Here is a 22895-nt window from a genome sequence, read left to right on the forward strand (position 1 = left end):
CACGACAAAAGAAAGAATATTTGCTTCATTGCAGATTTCCTTCCACCCCCCTTCACACCCTATGAAAGGTAAGAGCACAAAAAGCGATAAAAGCAAGTACAGAGGGAAAAAAGTATATAAATCCAGCACATCTTCCTATCCCATCCAGAAAAAAAATTGCAACAAAAACAACAAAAGAAACAACAACGACGACGACGACGACGACGACGACGAGGAGGATACCCAAGAATCAAGACATCCACGAGAAGACCCCCTGCAGCATCCATCACCATGTGTCGGATTACCTTGGAGGTTTGCCTGCACAAGGGGGAGATTCGCGGTTACATTTGGGACTATTGTGACCCTTGCGATGCAGAAATTAAACATGACGGCCGTGAGGGGCCACAGGGGCCACAGGGGACACTGCTCCTGTCCTCTGGCCTTAACTGTGAGAAGGTATCGGATAATTGCGTGGGCGTCGTACTCTCCCGCTGGATTTTTGTACGTACACCCACAGATGAGTGGCAGACACCAGTCGACTTGTTTCGGGACATGCCACAAGGGATGATGGGACAACGCCTGCGAATGGCCCCGAGGCTTTCGCCTCTGGCAATCCATTTACAGGCGTAGAGGGCCATCGCCGTATCACAAGTCATCCCCACCCCAACCTGATGAGATATAACATTCTGACACAATTCAAATGAAAGATATGTACGGAAAGACACTGAATCTTCTTTCCCAAAACACACAACGAGAACCGACACAGCCAGGTGGCGATGTTGGGACCGGCGGGTCGGAAGAGATCGAAACATCTGAAGAGGAATAAATGTCATCTGGTGACTGCAGCGGTGATGGACAGTGACATGCCAAGGCAGGGCTGATGGAAACCACTCTGGATTAGCAAGTTCTCAACAACTGCTAAATAAGGGAGTGTTTAGTAAGTTTCAACAACTGTTAAATAAATAATGGTGTAGCCAGAGGCTTCGTTTATGTGCGGTTATTTCTCCCTGTGTATATTGCCGCAACTAGACTGAGAGACGACTAAGGAAATAAGTACATGCAAGAAGTAATTATGTATACATGAAGCCGAGCCTTTTATATGTAGTTACTTTCAATATATTCTCTTAGCTAAGATACAGCATTCTGGAAGATTGTAAGCTGCCATAGAGAGAGAGCTAAGATGTGCTACTTGGTAAGTTTTTTTTTTTGACCTATCCAAATAGTCATACGAGCTTTATATCAAGCAAAGCCCAGTAAAATAACACTATATGCCTGGCCGTACCTAAAACCATAGAAACGTAACACACCACGTAATACACCACGTATACACGCACCGTGATGCGTCAGAAGCTAGCAGGATTGGTGATTCAAAAAACACCAAAAAAAAAGCTGCCAAACAATAAGTACCGCCTAGTAGTTTACCTTATCTAGGAGGATCTGCATACTTATAAGCTGGATATCGGGGATATTCGACCACGTTCCGCTATTGCTGCATCTTTTTGCTCCCTGGCCTAGTGGTCTAACCCGATAGCCACTCTGACAAAGATTCAAAGGGATGAGAGATGCTTGTTATTATTAGTAGCTATTATAGCTAGGAAGCTCTATATAAAGAGGCCAAATCCAGTCAGCTATCTGCCTGAGGCTCCTAGCTACGAGCGTCTTACACACATAGTCCGACTGACCAATTCTAGAACGTAACAAAATACCGCACTAATTACATGACGAATATATTCTAGCGGGTCAAATTCCAAACTCCAAAGCCACGGTGGCTATTCAGTGACTCGGTTTCGTAACTAATCCGAACCGGAATCAGGTCATGTTGGAGACATTTTGAGAGACTGATGGATTCAAGCACTTTAACATCCCTGCAGTAGAAAGCGGCCCCTGGGCCGGTCAACTTGGCCAGTCAAGAACCAGATAGCCAGGTTGCAAGTCGACTTTATCTACGGAGTACCCTCTGGAGCCGATGGCATCTCCGCGATACATGGTCGGAGTCACCGACTCCCTTGGCATGGGGCGGCAAATGGCAAGGAATGGTGTCCGAAACCTATATCGGCGTTATCACCTTCGTTCTCCACGTTAACAAAGCGGTATTGGGACTTGCACTGAGCTGTCATGTTTTCACCGCCGTTGGTTCATTTTTGCAACTGAGGCAGCTGTAGCAAGTTTAATCGGGGACAAATGTTCTGTGTGCAACTCTACAGAATGAGATTCAGCGATCCTGTCACGTCTGATGTGAAAGCCGAATACTGGAATCAGAAGAATAATGTCTTGGTCTTTAGACGATACCAGATACTACCAAGCAGTCGCAGCTCTCTGTGTAGTTGGGTGTCTAACACGAACCATGGAAGCCACGGACGTTACGCCCTCAGTCAAGTCCTTGTCAACGTAGCATGCGGAATAAAAGTTTCTAGTATTTTTGACCTACACCTTAATCATCAAAAACTGTTTGACAAGCAGCACGCGGGCGGGGCGGTCCGAAGTTTGTTGAGTCAGTGGCCGGGGCCTACGAAGACTGGCCGTGTGACATGCTCCTCTCTTCTGAGCTTCCGACGAGACTACTGTATCGGCATCATCTCCAGTGCCATGGTCAGATCTTTCGTCACATTCAAACCTTTCTTGCCCATGCAGGTAGCCGCAAAGCAACGATGACTTGGAGTTTTCGGTTGAGAGTTGAAGCAATGCCAAGATATAAGCACGCAGTGGAATTGCAAGTCTCGGCCCTGGTCTAGCTGGCATGGACACGAATGACTTGTCCAAGGTACATTGATCTGCAATTTATGAGGTCATGTAATGGAGTGAATGCCGACTGCATATCTCCTGCAGGAGCCGCGAGACGTTGGCGACGTAGCCCCGATGCGGACGCGTGGAGATGTCCGTGTGGTCGTTGGATTGCATTCAACACGACGCAGAAGCTGTCACGGAGCTGGTGGCGGTGGTGGCGGTGGTGAGCCATTGGTGGTGATGGCGATGACGATGGTGATGGCAATGGTGATGAAGGCCATAAAGCATAAAGGCGAGCAGGCGATGCCACCCACGCAAAACGGACAGATTAGGAAGGAGCGGTCGGCCGACACACCGTAACATCGACCTGGCATTTTGAGCTCTTGCCGCCGACTGATCTAGTGGCAGCCACTTAATTAGTCCAACATGGAACTGAGGAGGCTCTCTCCAGCAGCCTCGCCTCTTCCTCCGCTCCATGTTCCATGTTCCGTATCCCATTTTATATTTTTCCTCATCCTCTGCTCAATCACACTCTGACTCGAACTGCCAATTTTCGACCATTCATCACAACATTGAGGCACATCAAGCCACACCGCAATCTGTCGCGAAACCACAAATCCGCTGACGATAAAAGACGACGGACGGCCCGTCAAGAGATGTCAACAGTCTCTTCGTCAATGGCGTATCACGTCCCATGCACCATCTCCAATCACGCCTCACTCCAAACCAAAGTCTCCAACTCAGAGTAAAAGTTTCACCGCGTTGAAACAACTTGTCATTCCCACGGAGGAGAAAGATGGACAACATTCAAATGCATGTCTCGTAAAGCCTACCTACCATCTTGCAACAATCTGATATCGATATGTAGTGTCTGGCCAGTGGCCAATCATGTTTGCCGCGTCGTGGCCCTCCTGTCCTCTTCCTGCCCTGGAGTCAGGCTTTCGGCGCCGATGATACGTCGAGGATATCACCGGCTGTTGTTATGACCACATAAAATACGTGGCATACCTCGTGTGCGCAGCCCTTCAAAGGCAACTCATCATGCGTGAGTGTCGTCAAACACAACAGGAACCAGCTCTCCAGCTCTCCAGCAATTCAGCACTTCCTTTGAGGGCTCAAGCACGTCTTGCGGAATATCTGGTGCAGCAATGACTGGCAGGTTGGATCTGTGAGAAGGTGGAGAAGCTAATGCCGCAAAGGCCACAGCTTGCATAGCTAGTCGTCCGCTGGCGGCGATTGCGAGACACCTCTCGGCCGTTGCTCTCTTGTTTCGGCCGCAAGCATCTTGGGTGCCAGCGACGCTCAGGGCTCAGTGAAATGTTGGGGCTTGGAATCGTGGCTTTTGCTGCCATCAATTGATATCTGCCTGATTTGGCTCCGAAGCTGGAAGTCTGTGCACTATCTGGTGCTCGAATTGAAGCACAATAAATAGCACGGTCGATCACGCCACTCCACCATTGATATTTACGTCTACGCACTGCCACCAAGTTTTTACCTCGGGCAAGCCTCTCGCGGTTCCATATTCCGCAATATCACCTGGAGTTGCATCCTCCGCGAGGCGGGCGGCAGGCGGGAAACTGCCGTCACCCTGAGCGAACAATGGGGACAATGCCGGTAGGCAGCCTGTTCTCCGCAAGTTTCATTGCCGTGTTGCAGTTTGGGAATGCGTGAAACATGGCGTTTGATTTGATACGATACGCTCGACCATTTGACGCGCATGCGCGAGTCTTCCTCGGGCATAATTGGCAGTTCATTGGTCAGAGGCTCATTTGGCAGAAGCATCCAGAGCGGCGGCGGTTTGATCTTTGCCGTCCATGTCTGCCCTGTCCCGAACTGTCCCCGCTGCAGATCCACCATTCAAGCAAAGATCCAGCGCCAAAGTCCAGGTGCGGAAGGCTCTGTCGTCGATGCATATGCGGTTTCGAGTCCGCATCCCCTGTCGCCCTTGATTATTCCTCCGGCCAGCTGCGTTGCTGATTCGGCGCGAAATGAATGCGGCTCGGGCGTGCTCGCAAAAGCTTCATCTCTCACCTGCTCCACCATGAGTTGAGGGCTAGTCTGACACCCCCTTCCATCTCGACATGCAGTTCCACCTATTCGGGCATCTCATTACCTCGAGAGGGAATGCTTTGTTGTTGGTTCGCCCAACTTACCAGACTCCTGGATCCCGACAAGTTGTTTTGGTTGTGTCTCTGCTATTGTGCCTTGCCCGCCATACTATGTCCGATCCGCTCGATATCGCCGACTTGCACCTCCGCCAATACTATTCAACCACATTGGGGAACCACAAGGGATCCCAAAGGGTTAAACAACGATGCCTCCACAGTGCCATCCACGGACGGCGTTAGCCCATTCCCGCACCGGTTTGCCGACTGTGCTCCCCAGGAACCCCGGAAGCACCTCCCCGGTGCCACTGGAGCCACGGTGAAGAACATGTTGACTCTTTTGAGGTACTCCCGAAGCGGCCCAATTCGATGCTACCGTACGGCGTACTAGACATTTCATCCGGGTCTATGGGCGCAACGCAATGTTTATATTATCCGTAACCCTTCCTCTGAGGGGCGAATTTCTGGTCCCGTTCCGTCATTGCCATTGAGTTCTTCGTCTTCTCTTTGCAAGCAATGAAGAAATTTGCCTGTTCGCCAACCTTCAGTGCTTCCTCCACCGGCAACTCCCCGTCTTGTTATACCCATTGGTCTACTGAATCACTTGCTGCGGAGTAGTACGTTGAAGATCAGCCATACACCCGGTTCTGTTTTCGCAAGCTCTCCCAGCGTTTGAGGTTGGGATAATCCCGCATGTTCAGCGTTCCTGACAACCACGCACAGCCCTTGAGTTAATTGGCGGCTATTGGCAAGTTGCGTTGCCTTGTTTGACTCAACCTGGAATATTGCCCTATGCGGAAGGACTGGGAGTATTGAGCCTCTACAACCGCGATACAGCGGTGTTTATTCGGTGCTGTGTCTTGGCCCAGTTTCGTGGATGGGCTGTCGACTAGAATATCACAACTGCCGAAGACATTAATATCCCCCAACATGGCGTCTTCCCAGGACCCTCGCGACCACAGGCCCTTTGTTGGGATGGATGATGTACCTGTCAGATGCCAGATGGAGTCGTCATTTCTGTCCATTCTGCACAGTGCTGGACTTGAAGAATGGGCTGCACAGCAAAGCGAACTTGCCAACTGGCAAATTGGGGAATCAACTCCGTCATCCGAACGAACCAGTAGCAGTAGCAGCGCGTCCGAAGGCAAGTCTAACAGGCGGATACCATCTTCTCGGTCTGCCCAGAAATCATCATCTGCGAAACAGAATGGGCGGTCACGCAAAAGTAAGGATCACAGCGACAAGAGCTCTCGAGTTGGGCGGTCAAAGCACAAGGAACAGATGACTGAGGAAGAGAAAGAGGAAATGCGGCAACGAGCAGCGAGTTTTGTTCCTGACTATTCCGGTTACAACACCATGGATGCCGAACTCAGCATTATTGGACAACAATTGAGGAGGATGCGGGAGCATCCGTAGTCGCCTTTCCACAGGAACCCCCCCCCCCTTCAGGGTTCAAGCACATTAGCGTTTCATTTGATGACGGAAATTTGCAAATCACCTCGACAGGCTCCCCCGTCTTGATATCTGTTCTCAATTTTTACGATGCAGCTCTGGAAGCACATTTATTCTGCATGAAGCGGTTACGACTTCTTACCCGTATCAAGAACACGTGATGACAGTGATCTGCGCTAGCTATAACGACAGTGTTGGACAGAAATGCTCTCGCTTTTATTTTATTATCCAAACTCATATCCAGGAGAACGAAAAGGTGGCAACGGTGCAAGACAGACATGGCAGCTGGACATGATTGAAATCCAACGGCTACGCAGTCGTGGATTGTCTAGAGGCGACGACTATTAGCCTTTCTTGAGCCCCCGAAACGCAGAACACCTAAGAGCAAGAGAGAGTAGCAGAAAGACTATTTATGTAGCAGAAACAAGGCATTATGACTAACGAATATAATGAATGCATTGCTGGCAGTCAAGCGTGTTGTTCGCCCCCAGACCCCAAACACCGCCAAGTTCCGTCAGCCTCCCATGACGGCCATGTACCAGCACGTCATGCACGACACGCAGCGTGAGAACAGACCGTGTGACCAGTGGTATGACGATGCTAGCAGAGAACTAGACTGGCGCCTGCGTGGCACCGTCTCACCGCACTTGGCATCAATGCGATCCATGCGCAATAAAGCAAGCAACGTCTCAAATGAGAAAACTCGAGCCCAAGAGACAAAGCCGGCGAAAGCCCATCTCGGCCAAAAAAAAACCATTACACACGAGCGAATCAAAACACAAGCCTTCAGCCCGACGACCCGCAGCAAACCACAAAGGAAATGCATACTCGTTGTAAAATGACAAAAAGAATCTCCAGAGCGTGATTCGAACACGCGACATTCTGATTAAACTGATGAGGCCAATTACAGTCAGACGCCATAAACCAACTAGACTACCCGGAGGATGGAGGGGTGTCGCCCCGCCGGACCAATGGTTCATTGGCTGTTGGCGGCAGTGAACTTAATTTACTTTATAAACGCTACCTAGACCTTGTACTGTCAAGGTGTCTAGGGTAGCATCTGGTTCGTCCCCAAAGAATAGGTGGCATGCGCCATCGTAAATGGGTCAATATTCCAACTTCTAACTTATATGCCTGTACTTTTTTTTTTGGAGGAGGAGGAGGAGGAGCTCGGTACAGCGGCATCCCCACGCTTTAATGGACAGTGTCAAGACTGTCATGATTCAAGTGCCCAAGTGCATTACTGGTGCACAGTCTGCCTAGCCTTGGCAGACTCTATGGCACCTTTACAACATGACGGCGACGGACCTTGCCATGTGTACTAAAGAAAGGCGCATCCTTAGTGTAATCTACCTAGGTACGTTTCATCTTTCACGTACGGAGTAACTTACACATTATTCGAGATAGTACGGCTGTACGTCCCCACTCAGCTCTCTCGCAGACTGTACATTTGTTTGTATTCTGAAGAGCGGCCAACGATAATTTCCTTGCCTGCACCTTTCTGCACATCATTATATATATTCAAACTGGAAAATCATTCATAATTTAGGTAATGACGACGGCGCCATGTGTCCCTCTGATATTAGGCTTGAATCATAATTTAAGTTGTTTGTTTCTGGAATTTCCCCAAGCGGTCCCATTTCCAAGCACCGAAAACACGGCCTGGCGATATTCGGATAAAAATGCCCAAATGATCAGGGCGACAAAAAAAACCCACTTTGATTCTTTGGAGCTTCCCTTCCAAAATTGCTGGCTAATGGATATATGCATGCCCTCCTTCCTATACCAAAACTCCATTTGACAGTCAAAACTCCATCGCTGATAAAATGTAAATTTCGTAGTACCACATAACAATAATCCCAGTCCCCGGCTCCGTCAAAAAAAAAATTCAAAAATTCCAATATGTAGGTATTTTCCACATGTGCTGCGCTCAACTGGCGCGGGTATATCGCTTAATAACTGAAATCAACCGTCGCCATGGGTATCGCCTTATTTTCATCCGATTGCCTTGCATGGCGGCCTTCCTCGCTATGGTGTATGGTAATGGTTGACGACCCCGAGTCGCCAAGCGTCGTATCCGCACTGCTTTGTGATGCTGTAGTTTGCAACTCGTGTTCTGGGATGCCACTTGGTGACCAGCCCTGATCGAGGATCTGCTGAAAACTCCAGCTCGGCTGAAAGTTTTTGCTGTTCCATGCGTGATTGACGCGTTCGTACATTTCGTCTATCTGCTCCAGGCTGATCTTACTGGTTTCGTACACCATACACCAAACAAAAATGAAAGCGACGATACAGAATGCACCCCAGATAAAAAAGATTTTCGGTCCAAAGCTTGCCGATCCAGGACCTGATTCAACCATGAATGGGGTGGCATAGGCGATTCCAAAATTTAAAATCCAGTTGGACGCCGTGGAGAGCGACATAGATTTAGCTCGCACTTTCAGCGGGTAGATCTCTGATGTGACGACCCAGACAACTGGACCCCAAGAAGCGGCAAAAAAGAAAATATTAAAGCAGCAAAAAACAACAAGGATCGTTTCCTTGACATTCCTAAGATCCTCGCCGGCGGCTGTAGTGAACGACGCCATGAACAGTTGGCATGTCGCCATTCCCAAAGCCCCAGTCATGAGCAGGCTCCGACGGCCCCAAGATTCAATAATGAGCAAACCAGGAATGGTGGATACAACGTTGATAACGTTGATAATTGTAGATTTCGTGTATGGACTGTTGACCCCAACGCCGTTAAAGAATGTCGTACTGTAATACATGATGAAGTTGATGCCGGTTAATTGCTGAAGCATCTGCAGACCACAGCCCGTGAATGTTCGGCGACCAAGGTGGGGAGTTCCAAAGAAGGCGTCCTTGTAGGTTGAAGGACCCAGAGTAAGTTCGTACTGGTGGTTTGCGATGATTTCCTGCAGCTCTTCGATCATTGCGGGGTGTGTAATGTCCAACCGTCGAAGCCGACTCAAGGAAAGGCCGGCAGCCTCATTCTTGCCTTGCTTGACGAGAAAACGCGGGGTTTCAGGGAGCACAAGCAGACCAGCGGTGAGGATGAGGGCTGGGATAATTTGCAGACCCAGCGGAATCCGGTATGCAGAAGAGTCGTCGAGTTTCGACGTTATGATATTGATAACGGAGGCGGAGAGTAGACCAACGGTGATCGAAAGTTGGTATGCACAGACTAATGTTCCGCGAATCCATTTCGGTGCCATTTCTGACTGATATAATGGCACCAAAACTGAGACGGCGCCAACACCAACGCCAGCCAATGCCCTGCATCACAGTTAGCAAGATTGATTCCTACAATCAGTGCGTTCATTAAAAAGAAACACACAAGACTTGGATGTAACACACCTGCCGGCAAGTAAAAGGGCAATCTCGTTGGCGCAGACTTGACAGATGGCACCGATACAAAAAATGCCAACCGAGATGAGGAGACTGATTCGTCGACCTAATGAGTCTCCTGCCGGGGCGGCGAGGAGAGCTCCGATAGCTGTGCCGGCGCTAAGGATGGCAACGATGAGAGACGCATCTTTGGGACAAATAGATGACGAAGAGTCGCTTGTTGTTGTCGAATGACAATTGGCACCAAACTGCGTCTTGAAAGCGCTCATGGCTAGGATACCATTTATGGCTCTAACAAGTGAGGAAAAGATATTAGCACAATCGATTGCTTTCCGTAAACACAGCAATAATCCAAGAGATTGCACGCGGCCATCCAGTTGGGACGTATTCTTCCTCAACAACACCCAGCGCGCCCCTAGACCAACGGACACATAGTTTAAACTGTACTTCCACCACAAAAGCGAGTTCAACGTATCTTAGGCCATTGTCCCAAACCGTACTAAACGGCTTCTACGGGCCAAGGCAGGAGGAAAGAAGGTTGGCTGACGCCTACTTACCCAGTATCATAACCAAAGAGCAATCCACCAGAAGCGACAAAAAGCCCGACCATGATGGCCGGTGCTGACGAGCCAGCGACATTGTCGGGCTTCTGCCAGCCCATGGCAATGGCCATGGTTGCGGTTGTGAGGACGTCAATCCAGGTTTAAGGGTCGCGCTTGACGGACTTGCGGACTTGCGGACGAATAGGATGATGGGGATACCGGGGGTACAACGTCGCGATAAGTACTTGTATGGGCAAAACCAACCCGTATATCTCGGTCGCGTGTTGATTGCTCTGCCAGGGTCGGGGCAGAGGCTGGATATTGTTTGGGCGGATCGTGCGGCGGAACAAGATGATTTCGTCGGTGACGGAGGATAAATGGACTTGACGGCGACGCTGATATACCGGGGAGAAGAAGTAGTCGCAAGCCGTCGAGCACGTATCGGATATCGAGAACAAGGTCAAGGGCGAGGTGTTGGGATTCTTGGGTCCTGGAAGGAAATTTGAGTTGGAAGCGAAGGAGAGAGGTGAAGGAGAGCCAGAGCAGACGGTACGAACTAGTACTGTGGAAGGGTGGGAGCAGAGTAGCAAAATCTGGGGGAAGAACGACGAGGAGCGGAAGAGGGGAGAAGAAGAGTGACTGGGCCAGGCTTGGCCGAACCTGGCTGCTTGGCTGGGCTGGGCTGGGGGCGAGCGGGCGAGCGAGTAGGCTTCCAATGTTTGGCAGGGCAGGACGAGACGAAAATGGTGTGGTGGAGGCAGACGAATGTCCATTGCGCGTGACTACGAGTGCCCAAGCGGTTGTGACCGTCGCCCATATGTCACTGCGTGGCCTGGCCTGCGGACAGGCACTGGCAGCGGGAGCACGAGCACGCAGCACAGAGCTCACCGGGAAGGCGCCAATCCAGCACGAGCGACGAGCCGAGAATGGCCGCTGATTGGATCGCCTGTCCAGCACCCAGCGCCCCGGCACCCTGGGCGCCCGGGTGATTGAACCCAGTACCTCGAGGTACCTTTCAATGTTGGTACCTACCTGTAGCCTGGTGGAGGATCTCGCTGCAAATAATACCTGCCCTGCAAGTGCGTGTCCTGTCGTGCTTCACCGCAGTGTTCGATGTTGGGCCAGCCAACAAATGATGCTTCACCTTGAGCGCCCACAGCGCCGGACAGCACCGACCGCTGTGGCGTCCGCTGGTGTTGTGCTGGCGCTGCCCGGTTGCTCCTGCCTCCCCAGACTGCGTACAGTACGAGGACTGGTGGATCTGCCCCCATGATTTGACGCTAATCCTAAGATGGTATAGCCGAACTGTCTGACTGTCTGACTGTCTGAGAACTCCGCAGTCCTGGGGGACAGTGCATGCATGTCAGCCTGCTCACAGCAAACGCCTCGTCGACTGATTAGTCGCCCATAACTGTCGGCGCCATGGCATGACCGAAGTGTTCGTGCGCGACAGACATTTCGTACTGTGTTGGACTAAACCGAGTATGAACAACTTGTGGCCATCTACGGAGTTCGGACCGTTTGCCACGTTGGTTGTCACCAACGAGCGAGCCTTCACGACCACATGTCCCCAAATCCTCAGTGTCATAGGCCTACAAAGCCGGCATTGCTCTGCGGTGCATCGACGCCCATTTTGGTCTGGTGGATTGGATTCGCTGTTCAGGTCGAGACAGTCATCAACGTCCAACCGCCCCATGTCTCGCCATGCGGCCCCTTGAGCCGAACGTCCCTGATCCGTCTTTCCACAAGCTCTCTCTGTCCACGGCTCGCGTCGGCATCAGGCACTAGTATTAACTACCTGTCCGTCGCAACTGATACTCTTGCCATGCAGTTGGCTGATAGGATGCATGACCCTCGGCTCATGGCCTAATCCAAGCTCATTTCGTCTGCCGTCCGCCACTAATTCAAAGTCTTAAAGCCTCATACGAGCTAGAAGGTTGTCACTCAAGTTCTGGGGAGAGTGATGGGAATCCCGTCTCATCAAGCCTCGGCATTAGCACCATCCTAAATAAACTCTAATTCTGCGAATTCAATATCTCCGTCTGCCCGTCAGCCAACAAAAAAAAAGCAAATCGGAAGTGCCGTGGAAGGGCCTTTTCTGCCATAGTAGTGCGGCGCCATTCAGGAACGGACCTTTGTGGAAAGCGAGACTTCGTCACGACAGGCTTTAGTCTCGACGAAGTCTCCTACATGGCGTTTTGCGAACCAGCCATAGCTGCACAACTGAGATGCTTACTCTTCTTTGGGTTGGTGGACAAACGGTGCGGGCGGCACTGTCTTTCAGGGTTAAAGGTTGAGGGCTGCAGAATCCATCAGCTGTCATGCCCCCAGCCCCACCTCAATTACTCTGAAAGCTGCAATTGCATCCTGAATTTTCTTCTTCAAAGGCCCCCCGATGTTACTTCAAGACTTGAGAATCTGGAGCAACAAGAGGTGCAGCGGTTGGCCCGAGTCGTTGGAAACCATTTAAACTCTGAGTACCGCGACGGCCCTTGTGACCCGCACGCCGCGAGGACCGACTTATTACCCACTAGAGTCTTCGGGACGGAGTACCCACGAGCCGAAATGCGATGTCTGCCAGGGGCTCGTCTAGACCAAGAGACCCAAGTAAGATGATGACTGGCTTGTCTCGCCCGATCTGGCCACGGCGGGAGAATCTGGAGTCGGAGCATTAGACTCTCTGCCATGTGTAAATCTGAGATGTCGATCATGCAGCTCGCTAGCTAATGTCGAAATCTTGGAGTCATGATCCTAGATAACACGTCGTAGGTACTAGCGCGAAATTGTACAAGGCTTTAGCACCAACAAAACGAGGAGTTACTAACTAACTACAGTTGAGCGCGATTTTCAAGCCAACGTTGTGAAGAGGCCGACGAAAATGTGCCACCCCGAACCTGGTAATCGTGCCCGCCCCCATCTCTCACCGCCGCTCTCGGAATGGAGCTGACATCCCTTTCACCACAAAGTGACCGTTACCTGCCCTTGGCCAGCTCTGTCAGAACCCTGTCAGCACCCAAGCAGCCAATGGTCGGGTCATCTACACTCTCCAAGCAGCCAGTCAACTGGGAAAACGCTAACCATGATGCGGGGATTGGCGCCGCCTCATTCTCAACCCAGAGGGAAATGAGTCGTCGATGCCCAGGACCGAGATGTTCGGGATTGGTCTGTTGCTGCCCTTCAGAATAGGTAATTTAAAGCATACCCATTTCGTAACGCTTTTTCCTAGCAGTAACTTTATTTCTCAATTGCTTTTGACAGGATGTAAAATAATGTTGTAGCTTTACTGAAGCTTGGACTGTTCGAGTGCGAAACTGCCACGGCGTCATCATTTATTTTAGTTTGTGAGGCGCTTACGTACATCACTAGGTGTCCATGCAGACTATTGAACAAGCTGGCCCGCTCACAAGCCCATTTTGAGCACAAGCCGTCCAGCCATGTTTATGGCGTTCGCATTGGCCCCCAGGCAGCATGATGGGGAGAGCTAGGATACTTCTGCGTAAATAGCCGTGTTGCCGGATGAGTGCCGGAGGCTGCTACAAGGAAAGCATTAATTGAAGCTCAGCATGGTTGTAAGTGTAGGGGCCAGTGGCGCAGCCTCCTGATAGCTACTAACTCCATATCTGACAAGAGCCGTTGACGACGCAGAGTCATGCCATGTGGTTTGAAACCTTGAAATATCCAACAAATAAAAGAATCTATTTTGGCAGCATATGACACGAACGAGTTGCTATCCTAGAGACCAAGTCTCAAAGGAAATGTCACAGTGTCTTGTTACGTTTGTAGAGAATATGAAAGTTGCCAAGGAATAATGATTAGTTGCGGTGACAACGCAGGAGGGTAGTATGGCTCACTAGACTATGGTTAATGTGCGTTGGTTTGGCCAACCGTTGTGGGAGGAAATGGTCCGCCACCAGAGTCGAGCTAGAGACTAGATGTTTCTTTAGTACCAAGACTTGTAGACCGAGTAATGTCGCTGTTGTCAATTGTCCACCTCTCGTTGCTGCAGCTGCACCGTGTGTTCCGCAGCGTTGGCCGCGGCGCGCCATGAACACAAAAGACCCCGGAGTCATGGAAGGAGACATGACAGTCAGATATCTATGAGGAAAGTCCCAAATTTAATTACTTCCAAACCTTGGATCGGCTTGCCCTCTCTGGGATATGTAATCTCAGTCAGCGTGTATGGTGAGTGGAATCAGTAATATGACGTTCTACGGTTCAGAAGCTTGAACGACGACGGCAGTAGAATGGTGCTCAAAGCTATCTATTGGTCGAGGTGCATACTGAGGTTTAAAAAATAAGCTTCTGTTTTCGTCCTAGGGCTTTCTTAGAACTGTGTGTATTCCATTCCGGGGATGAAATGAAGCTTCGTTGAGATGACAACAAGACTTGATATTCAAGACACATTATACAGAGCAAGAGCTTTAAACTGCAAATTTCCCTCTGAAGTATATTTCTCTGGTCTGTGAACGGTTGTCCATGGCAGGAGGCCAATGGATCCGGCTGCGCTGAGACAGGTAAGTCTTTGGGTAGATGGGCTTGGAAATATCGACCACGTGGCTCTTCACCTATGTCGCTGGAATAGGAGGGTAGTGAGGATCCGGAACGCAAAGGACATACGGATTGTAAACACGCTGTGGAATAAACTCGACGATGGAGCATCCTTCAGTCCCATCATGGGCTTGGTCCACCTTACACTCCTACCAGTATAGGGGTCCAGTACGGATTACAGCAAAAAAAAAAAAAAATACAACACTAGGTATTCGCTGGTCTTCACCGATCCAACTACTAATCCAGCGCTCACTAGATTATCGTACGAGGTCAGACGGGATGTTATCTTTAACAGTGAGCTAAATCCGACGTTTAGCCGGCATACACTGTTTCTGCCTACCGTTTTAGCCACTATTATACGCATTAAACTTAAAATAGATTAACTAAGCCTTTGTCTAATAATAATAGAACGACTTCGCTCCAAGAACTACACAGCTAGGCATGATGTAACTCGCGTGTTATCCAACAGCTAACAAAAGCTGAAATCGCGTGTGAACTCTGTTTACGCGCCTTCAAGCTGAACGCCCGCTCGGCTGACCTCGGTGTTATGCCCAATTCGCCGGGAACTTCGCCGCTCAGGAAGGCAAAGGCAGCGCAGAATGATGTTTGACAGGCATCAACTCCAACGATGTCGAGAAGAGGCATCTTGTACTTGTTCGTCTTGTAAGTGCAGTCCAATATGAGCAAATCCGGATGGCACCTGAGGTATGCAAGTGACTGGATGGGCAAATAACACGGCTGAGACCCGTCCATCCTCATCAAGCTGCATTCGATTCCAAAATCCCTCGCCGTCAAGCTGACTAGCGAGAGCGTGTTACTTTGGTCCTTGGCGAGGTCTCGTTCGTCTTGCGCAATGCAGTTGTAGATATCTTGCTGGGTCGCAAGAGTCTCCAAGTAGTTGCGTATGTAAGATCTGATCTCTTTTGGCGCCACGCCTGCGTTGCCAAGGCTGTGAACGGTTGACGTGTCGGACATATGCTCACGATTACAGCACCAGACTTAAGAAGAACTACTTATTGACGACAAGGTAATTGAATTTGACTTACGGGGAACTGACCTCACTAACCGTGCGTAGTGTGCCGAGGAGATCGAATAGCATCTCCTAAGGCTCCCAAAGACATGCCATAATAATCTTGCCAAGATCTTAGCATCATGGGATAACGAACTACTAAAGAATAAGTTTTTAAAATCCCAGTTAAATAAGCTGTCGCAGGACTGGATTCCACCGGCTAAAGACAGGAATTCTCGGTTATATAAGCTCGGTTTATTATGGTTAATTTAATCTCGAAACATTAATATCCCTAATAAAGTTACGGGGGTTCTTAAATAAAACCCCCGTAATTTTTTACGTTAATAGTCTAAAAACGGTGTTAACCTTTAATTTCCGTCTGATTATTAAAATATACCTGTAATGTGGAAACAAACGCATTCTTTACAAGATCTTATGGAGATTTCTGACAACTTTCTACTATAACCTTATCTTAGAGCTTAATGCTATAAAGAATCTACTTGATAAAACTAAAAATGGTGGTGTCTCCTCTATGGTTGCCGTAATTTATTAATCAGGGAAGCATAATCGCGATATGGTTCGGGAAAGTGTGGTAGGCTGGGCGAAGATAGGTCAAAGGTACCGTGGATGCTTATTTCTGTTTCCTGAGAAAATCAGCGATCTCGTGTAAGTCACACTGTCTGTGTTTTCAATAACGGTTCTAAGTTCTCTACAGCTAAGCGACGTACGTGCCAGTCAAAGGGAGCACTGAGCACATTTGCCAAGGTTACACAGTTTCTTCGAGAACTTGGCATTGTTTATAAATGCGAGGGGGGAGGCTGGAATAATTTGAGCGACCACATCTTACTTGGGGGTTTTCCCTAGTAAAAACTCCCATGTTACAATAATCGAAATACCTTATATATTGGGCGTTTTTTCATCATTATTAGGGCCACCTTTGACGTTTTTTCCCTTCCTTTAATAACACCACAATCACGCCATTTTTCATCGCAATTCCTCCGTAGCGGCTTCCTATCCTGAATTCAGGGTCAAGATGCAGGCGGCAGCCAATCAGTCATCGCGAGAGGCAACAGGGATGGGGAAAACATCGTGAGGATCCCACCTGGCGACAGTTTGAGGGTACTGTCGATGTTTTTCAATTGTCTTGGTACTTGTCAACATATTCAATGCAGTTGAAACCTCGCCACCAGAGTCTTCTGGTAGGCTCTTGGGACCTGCATCACCTGACTGTCCTGTTGACACAAAGCGCGCGAAAGGCCGCCCAAACAAATGTACTTGTCACGACGCGCGTGACCCTATGAAGAGAGAAGAAAGTGCTTGCAATAGCTCATGCTGCCAAATTTGCTTCGACAAGCGCCGTGCAATTCTCTCGAACATTCAAACTCAGCAAATAATTATCCCCCAGAATAAACTTCCCCGACTGTCCTTCCATGCTCTCTACAGCCGCGAAGCTAATGCATAGGCGGGAAAGCAAGCCTACATTCGCAGACCGAATATATGCAAACAAGGGCCAAAGGACGCGACAAGTAGAAGACGTGGCTAGTGCCTGATTGCGAATTCATACGCCTTGTCCGAGCTCATTCTGTGCAAGACACCTTGTCGGATAAGCACGGAAAATTATGACAGATATAATCACGCCGAGACATTGGACGCAACTATAGGGACATGAAGTAACCGAAATGCTAAGTGATTGAATGGAAATATATCGACGGACACGGCTTAAGATGGAGGAGCTTCGTACCGCTCGAAACTGTCATATCCAACACATTCTGCTCACTCGGAGACTTCATCTTTGTCAACGGAAAATAAGGGGGCATAGTTGCTGCTCACCTAGAGCCTGTTCTTTTTATGAGAATATTTCAACACTCCCGTTCTATCCTCATCATGCACCAAGACCGGGGTCGGACGCAATTTGCCATTTGTGATCGAGACGCGGCACATTTCAGGTCACCCAGACGCACAGCTAGACGTAACGGATGCTCGTTGCCCAAAGTAGCTTTTTTGACTGGCACCACCTTGCCCCAACAACATTGTCTTTGCCGACTCAGACTGGTTGTGTGAGGCCGCAGTACTAAGAATGACGCGGCCCGAGGGTGCGAGTTTTGGCGTTGAAGGTGTCAACGGTGCTTCGATGCCGTCCTGCCTCAGCAAATGATCCACCACATCAACGTGACTTTCCAAGACTACCTCCTTTATTGACTGGTGCACTAGAATGGACAAATGATATGCGATTTTGCTTTTGACGAGACGCATGCAACCATTCGGTGCTCAGCTCTGCATTACGCTGGGCCTTGTTCATTACTCGCAGGATTAGTAGCAAACAGCCTCTACCGGCAGCCATACACAGGAGTTTGTTTCTCCGATTATTATTGGACCATGGTGCTCATGACATGATATACAAGGTCAAATACTGTGTTCTAGGGTTGGAAAAGCTTTTTGGAATCCTAACATTGTCTAAGCGCGAGCTGGAAAAAGCCAAGATTTTGAAGCGGATGCTTGACTCTTCCCTCCAAGAAAACATCTCCAGCCTAGATCAGTCACTCCCATAAAAAGTTTGGTCAGCAGCCCCCATTGCTGTTTCTGGGTGGAATGTCCCGTTTGTACAGTCTGAGTTGCAAAGTAATTTCACCCGAAATGGTCCCAGAGCCAAAGAGCGAACTCATGCCAAGCGGATTACATACAGTCTACGGCAGGATATATATGTCCACAGAGAAGTATACATTCATATACTATACTATATTATAATATGGGACGCGATACCCAGGTACCTGATGTGGTCAAATACTTTTCGTCTCCCACTGTAAATCACGATCAGACTGGAAATCGGGTTTGATTACACACCCTGGTCGACGATGTTGTCCAATCCGGTTGTTAGTCCTAGTATAACCGAGTTGCCACAATTTCTTGATGCCCGCCAAAGCCCGGAGAAGGCTGCTATAAGACTGATCTCAAGTGTTCAATCTAGTAGCATGACAGCTAGACGAAGGAGTCGCTAAATCTGCGTTCAGTCATGTCATAGCGAATTGCAGTCTCTTCCCATACTTCTCATGAGCAGCATTCACCATGGTCATCCGTGTCTACGTCTTTGCTGAAATAGTCGCAATTCTAGGGTCGGCCTTCGATGTCTACTTGCTCGTCCGCGAACAGATCGTCGCGGGGGGTCGACCAAGTTTCAAAAGCCATCCCACGTCTGTGCTGGCCCTCTGGCACATCTTCGGCGGAATGAAACCTCCGAGACTCCCCATTGCCTACTTCCAGACTCTCCAGCTATTGAGACCTAGGGTGTCGGCCGTGACGGCGACTTGGGAGGAAAGTCGGCGTCCGCTTGGGGACAACACACGACAAGAGTGCTCTCTTGTCGAGGCGGCCTTGGGCTATGAAGCCGAAAAAGTGAAAGCTATATGAATCAATTAAAATTCTCTACATCTCGGTACTGAGACGAGAATTCGTCCCACAACAGCCTCGGTTGAAGGGGCTCGACAGGCCTCGTCCTTCTTTCGGGAACTGCCAATCTGCAACGATTCACGTAGGCAAGGTCAGCAACTGTCACCCAAGCCTCCGCCCATTGTATCCTATTCCAGCGCAGCAAGGCGACGCTATACTCCGGGTCTACGTGAAGTATGGTGTAGAGCTGAAGACTGGCAGACCGCCGTGACACTGACACATACACGTCCTCAAGTCACATGATGAGCGTTGGCTTGTCAGAATTCACAATACGCGCCGGCTAATGCCGTCGTGTCCATTTCTCCGCACAAAAGTTGGGTGGGACTACGCTCCGAAAGGCTCAGCCTCTGTACATGTATCTGACCAACGGTAGAAGGAACTACGAACTATTGGCGCAAGTGCAGGACTCGAGTTGGGGTGGATTGGTGAGTGCGAAAATTGAAAGCAATGGCTTCAGCGATATCCCGCATCTAGCGGTCCGATTCTCCGGCAGGTAGTCTTCACCAGAGTTTAGTTGAATTCGTCGTCATGACATGATGAAGGTTTAGCCGAGAACTCTATATCCGTAGCGTCATAGTACACGCCGTTTCTCCCAGAAGATGCCACAGATAACAAGGCGTCGAGATGGCATCCATCCATCCGATGGGTTGTGGGTCGAGTTGTTTAGTTTGCTCTCAAAGCTTATCTGGGCTACTGTAGCGACGTCAAGACTGTATCAACGCACCGCTTTGGGATACGTTCCGCCATGTAGCACGCGTGTAGTGCCGCACCTGCTCTCGGCGAGGCAATTAACCTTCATGGTGATGGCGAGGGGTTCGGCACTTCGTTTTCTGGAGTCGAGCAGCTTCGTGCCACGCCCCCATTTTTTTAAGGCAAGACAGCAGCCAGGACGACGACGCTATTTGCGGGTTATATCCATGTCCAGATGCCAACCAGGGTGATTGTCAATTCCGCCGCATGCGGGTCTTGTTTCAAAAACATAGTGTATGAGCAAGTAGCACGTAGGGAGCTTGAGCCTCTTGCGGACTGGGCGTCATGGACGTCGGATACTACTCAGCCCTGGACAAGCTGTCAAATAACAAGAACAAGATGTAATTTCTTGCTGTCAGCCGATTATTCTGGTCTCTGTATATGTAATTCGAATACGAAATGCTCATGAGATTCTTCAATCCAAACGCCTACAGATGACTCCGCATGGCATCAACGCTATAGCGTTCTCACCGGATAGCAAGCAGATTGCATCCGGATCGAGTAACCGCACCAAAAAGTCATGGGATCTCCAAAAATCTGCTTGAGACGCCCCGTGGAAGGCTAACTCTGCAAGAGCTGACTCATTCTGCGACAGGCTTGGCGGTACTGCCGACATGTTGGCAGTATGGTATAGAAGTAGTCGTGCTGCGGCGTATCGTACAGAGAAGATACAAATGGTGAGTTAGTTAGCACGCCAACGGATTAGGAAGATGACCAGCACAGCTGACCAGACGGCCTTCTTTTTTTCGAGAACGGCGTGGCAAGAAGTCTTGTGGGAAGGTTGAGCGTCGTACCGGATTCGTGCCACATCGAGCCACTTTTTAGGCTCAAGTCCAAGGGTAAGAGGCAACAGTATTAACCACCACTATAGCCACTTTCCACTTGGGTGGCAAGGGCGTTTGTCTTGTTCGATCGGCAGAGGCAGCCTCATCCGATGGCTTCGGGTGTGGCCCGTGACAGCGCTTGGTCGGCTACCGTTGAACACGCATCTTAGCTCTCACTACATAGCGCTCTGTTAGATTCTTCTTGCACCCGAGTACAGATTTCCAAATCACCAGCGTCATACATCTAAGTGACCATTACTAGTAGTCAGCCGAAAGCTGCTGATTGCCCTACCCTCTTTGCATGAGCTAGAAATTGCCGTCTATTGCCGTCTGGTGGCGCCAAGGATCGGCCCTGCAAAAGTAATTACCAACCAAGTGGTGGTCCATGTAGTTTTATGTGACGGTCATGGATAGCGCGTCCATGTGCATAGACGTAGAAAGCAGTTGCCCCAAGACAGTGTACCGCAGGGGAAAGACAAAAAGACACCCCGTGTCTCGTTATCACCATCATACCGGGCTTACAGCAATCGGCTATGATTAGGTGTACGCTAATGGCGCATGCTTTCTCACTACATCCTTCCTAGTACTTGAGCGGCTGTTGTTTATGCGAGCAGACTCATTATCGACAGTCTTCTGATATCTTTATTCACTCAGTATTATCGCAATGGGGTCCTGCGTTTTGTATTGCACAGTTTCTCATGGCTTTTTAAATACCAATCGGTCCCTTTACTATGCATCCTTAGGTTGTTTGTTTGTTCCGGCGATATTCAGTCATAATAACCAACCTCGTCACATCTCCGATACTTGAGGATGGAATGCGTTTAAAGTATGCCAGTTCTAATCGGGTATAGCTGTGTTGCAGCACGATCTCCGAGACTGTCTCATGATGCTTGGGATCGTATCGTCTCGCCATTCTGAATAAACTTGAGCTAGTAGTTGCCAGTTCTAAACAGTGACGTGGGGTGAGTTTGTGGCCCAGCCACTGTACACCAACAAGGCTGGCATGGTCCGTCGCCGGTTGATCCGTCAAAATATTTCACCTGAAACAAATAGATTAGAGGCGCTTGGGTATTCGATCTTGGCAACACAGTTAACGCCATGGCCCGCTTGGCAGAGAACCAAAGGAGACACTGCAGGAACTCAATCTGTCTTCGTGGAGCTCGCTATAACTTCAAGGCTAGATGACTTCAAAGTTTCCTTGTGAACAGAGCCATTTCACCATTTCACAGGAGATGTGTGGCAAGCCCCTTACGATCTCGCCACGGCAGTCATCGATCCCTGGTCAGAAAGTATTCAACAGTCCCGCCGCCCTGCCCAGTCGTAAGCCGAACGAAAGACGAACGCTTTCTTGCAACACGCACGAAACACACTCTCGCATACCAACTTTATACAGCTCTATAATTTTATCATTATCTTGACTTTATTCGGTCACGATGAAGCCTTCATTCGTCTTGCTAAACGTTCTTGCAGGCCTCGCAGTGGCTGCCCCAACAGAACAAGACTCAGAGCTAGAGAAACGAGTAAGTATAGGCATGGGACTTTAGGAGATTTGCGCGCATATACGATAGAGAAATTAATATTCATGTACTAATTAATGTTACAGATCTTAGATGTATATCCCTCCCTGCGACAAAAGTACTAATATCTGGAAATATACTAATATATAGAATAATCGCAGCCGGTAAGAAACTTTAGACTAAAGAGTGCTATACTAATAACAAGTAATATACTAATATATATTATGCTTCTAGGCTGTAAGTACTACATCGTGTGATTATTACGAAGAATATCAACTAATATATCAAACTCTAGTGTGTATGTGTCTTGTCAATTACTACCCGAATATCATACAAATAACTAGTAATATACTAATATTAATAACAATCTTTAGTTTGTAAGTATCTCTTATAATATAACTAATATACAAACTAAAATGTATGCTAACATATAAATCTCTAGACGGTATATACCCCTTAATATATAAAGACTATATTAACTACGTATATTTATACTAATAATATATTACATTTAGACCGTAAGTATTAAAAACTATAAATCGTTTACTAGAAGTACCTGATGTACTAATAATTTGTCCTTTAGTTTGTAAGTATTTACTACAACTACTATAATATACTGCAAGTATAGTAGTTAATATACTAATATATATTAC

The 22895-nt window shown here is 48.9% G+C and overlaps 2 protein-coding genes and 1 non-coding gene across 3 annotated transcripts; all 3 read right to left on the reverse strand.

Annotated features, from left to right (window-relative positions):
• Positions 1-2403: 2403 nt before the first annotated feature.
• On the reverse strand, positions 2404-2718 carry J3458_015608 (uncharacterized protein; the record flags this gene model as incomplete). The annotated part of the gene is made up of 1 exon (XM_066120853.1): positions 2404-2718. The coding sequence occupies one exon, from the start codon at positions 2716-2718 to the stop codon at positions 2404-2406; it is 315 nt and encodes a 104-aa protein (XP_065974181.1).
• Positions 2719-7111: 4393 nt separating this feature from the next.
• J3458_015609 lies at positions 7112-7203 on the reverse strand. The gene has a single exon. It is a non-coding gene; the product is annotated as a tRNA-Tyr (tRNA).
• Positions 7204-7786: 583 nt separating this feature from the next.
• On the reverse strand, positions 7787-10838 carry RCO3_1 (glucose transporter). The gene is made up of 2 exons (XM_066120854.1): positions 10166-10838; positions 7787-9899 (listed from the first exon to the last, which is right to left on the reverse strand). The coding sequence occupies exon 2, from the start codon at positions 9473-9475 to the stop codon at positions 8213-8215; it is 1263 nt and encodes a 420-aa protein (XP_065974182.1). The 5' UTR covers positions 9476-9899; positions 10166-10838; the 3' UTR covers positions 7787-8212.
• Between the last annotated feature and the right edge of the window lie 12057 nt (positions 10839-22895).

Source organism: Metarhizium acridum (assembly GCF_019434415.1).
Source record: "Metarhizium acridum strain ARSEF 324 chromosome Unknown scaffold_356, whole genome shotgun sequence".
Taxonomy (NCBI): domain Eukaryota; kingdom Fungi; phylum Ascomycota; class Sordariomycetes; order Hypocreales; family Clavicipitaceae; genus Metarhizium; species Metarhizium acridum.

Excerpts from the sequence above, each read along its gene's own strand:
- RCO3_1 (XM_066120854.1), bottom strand. The coding sequence starts at position 9,475 with ATGGCACCGAAATGGATTCGCGGAACATTAGTCTGTGCATACCAACTT.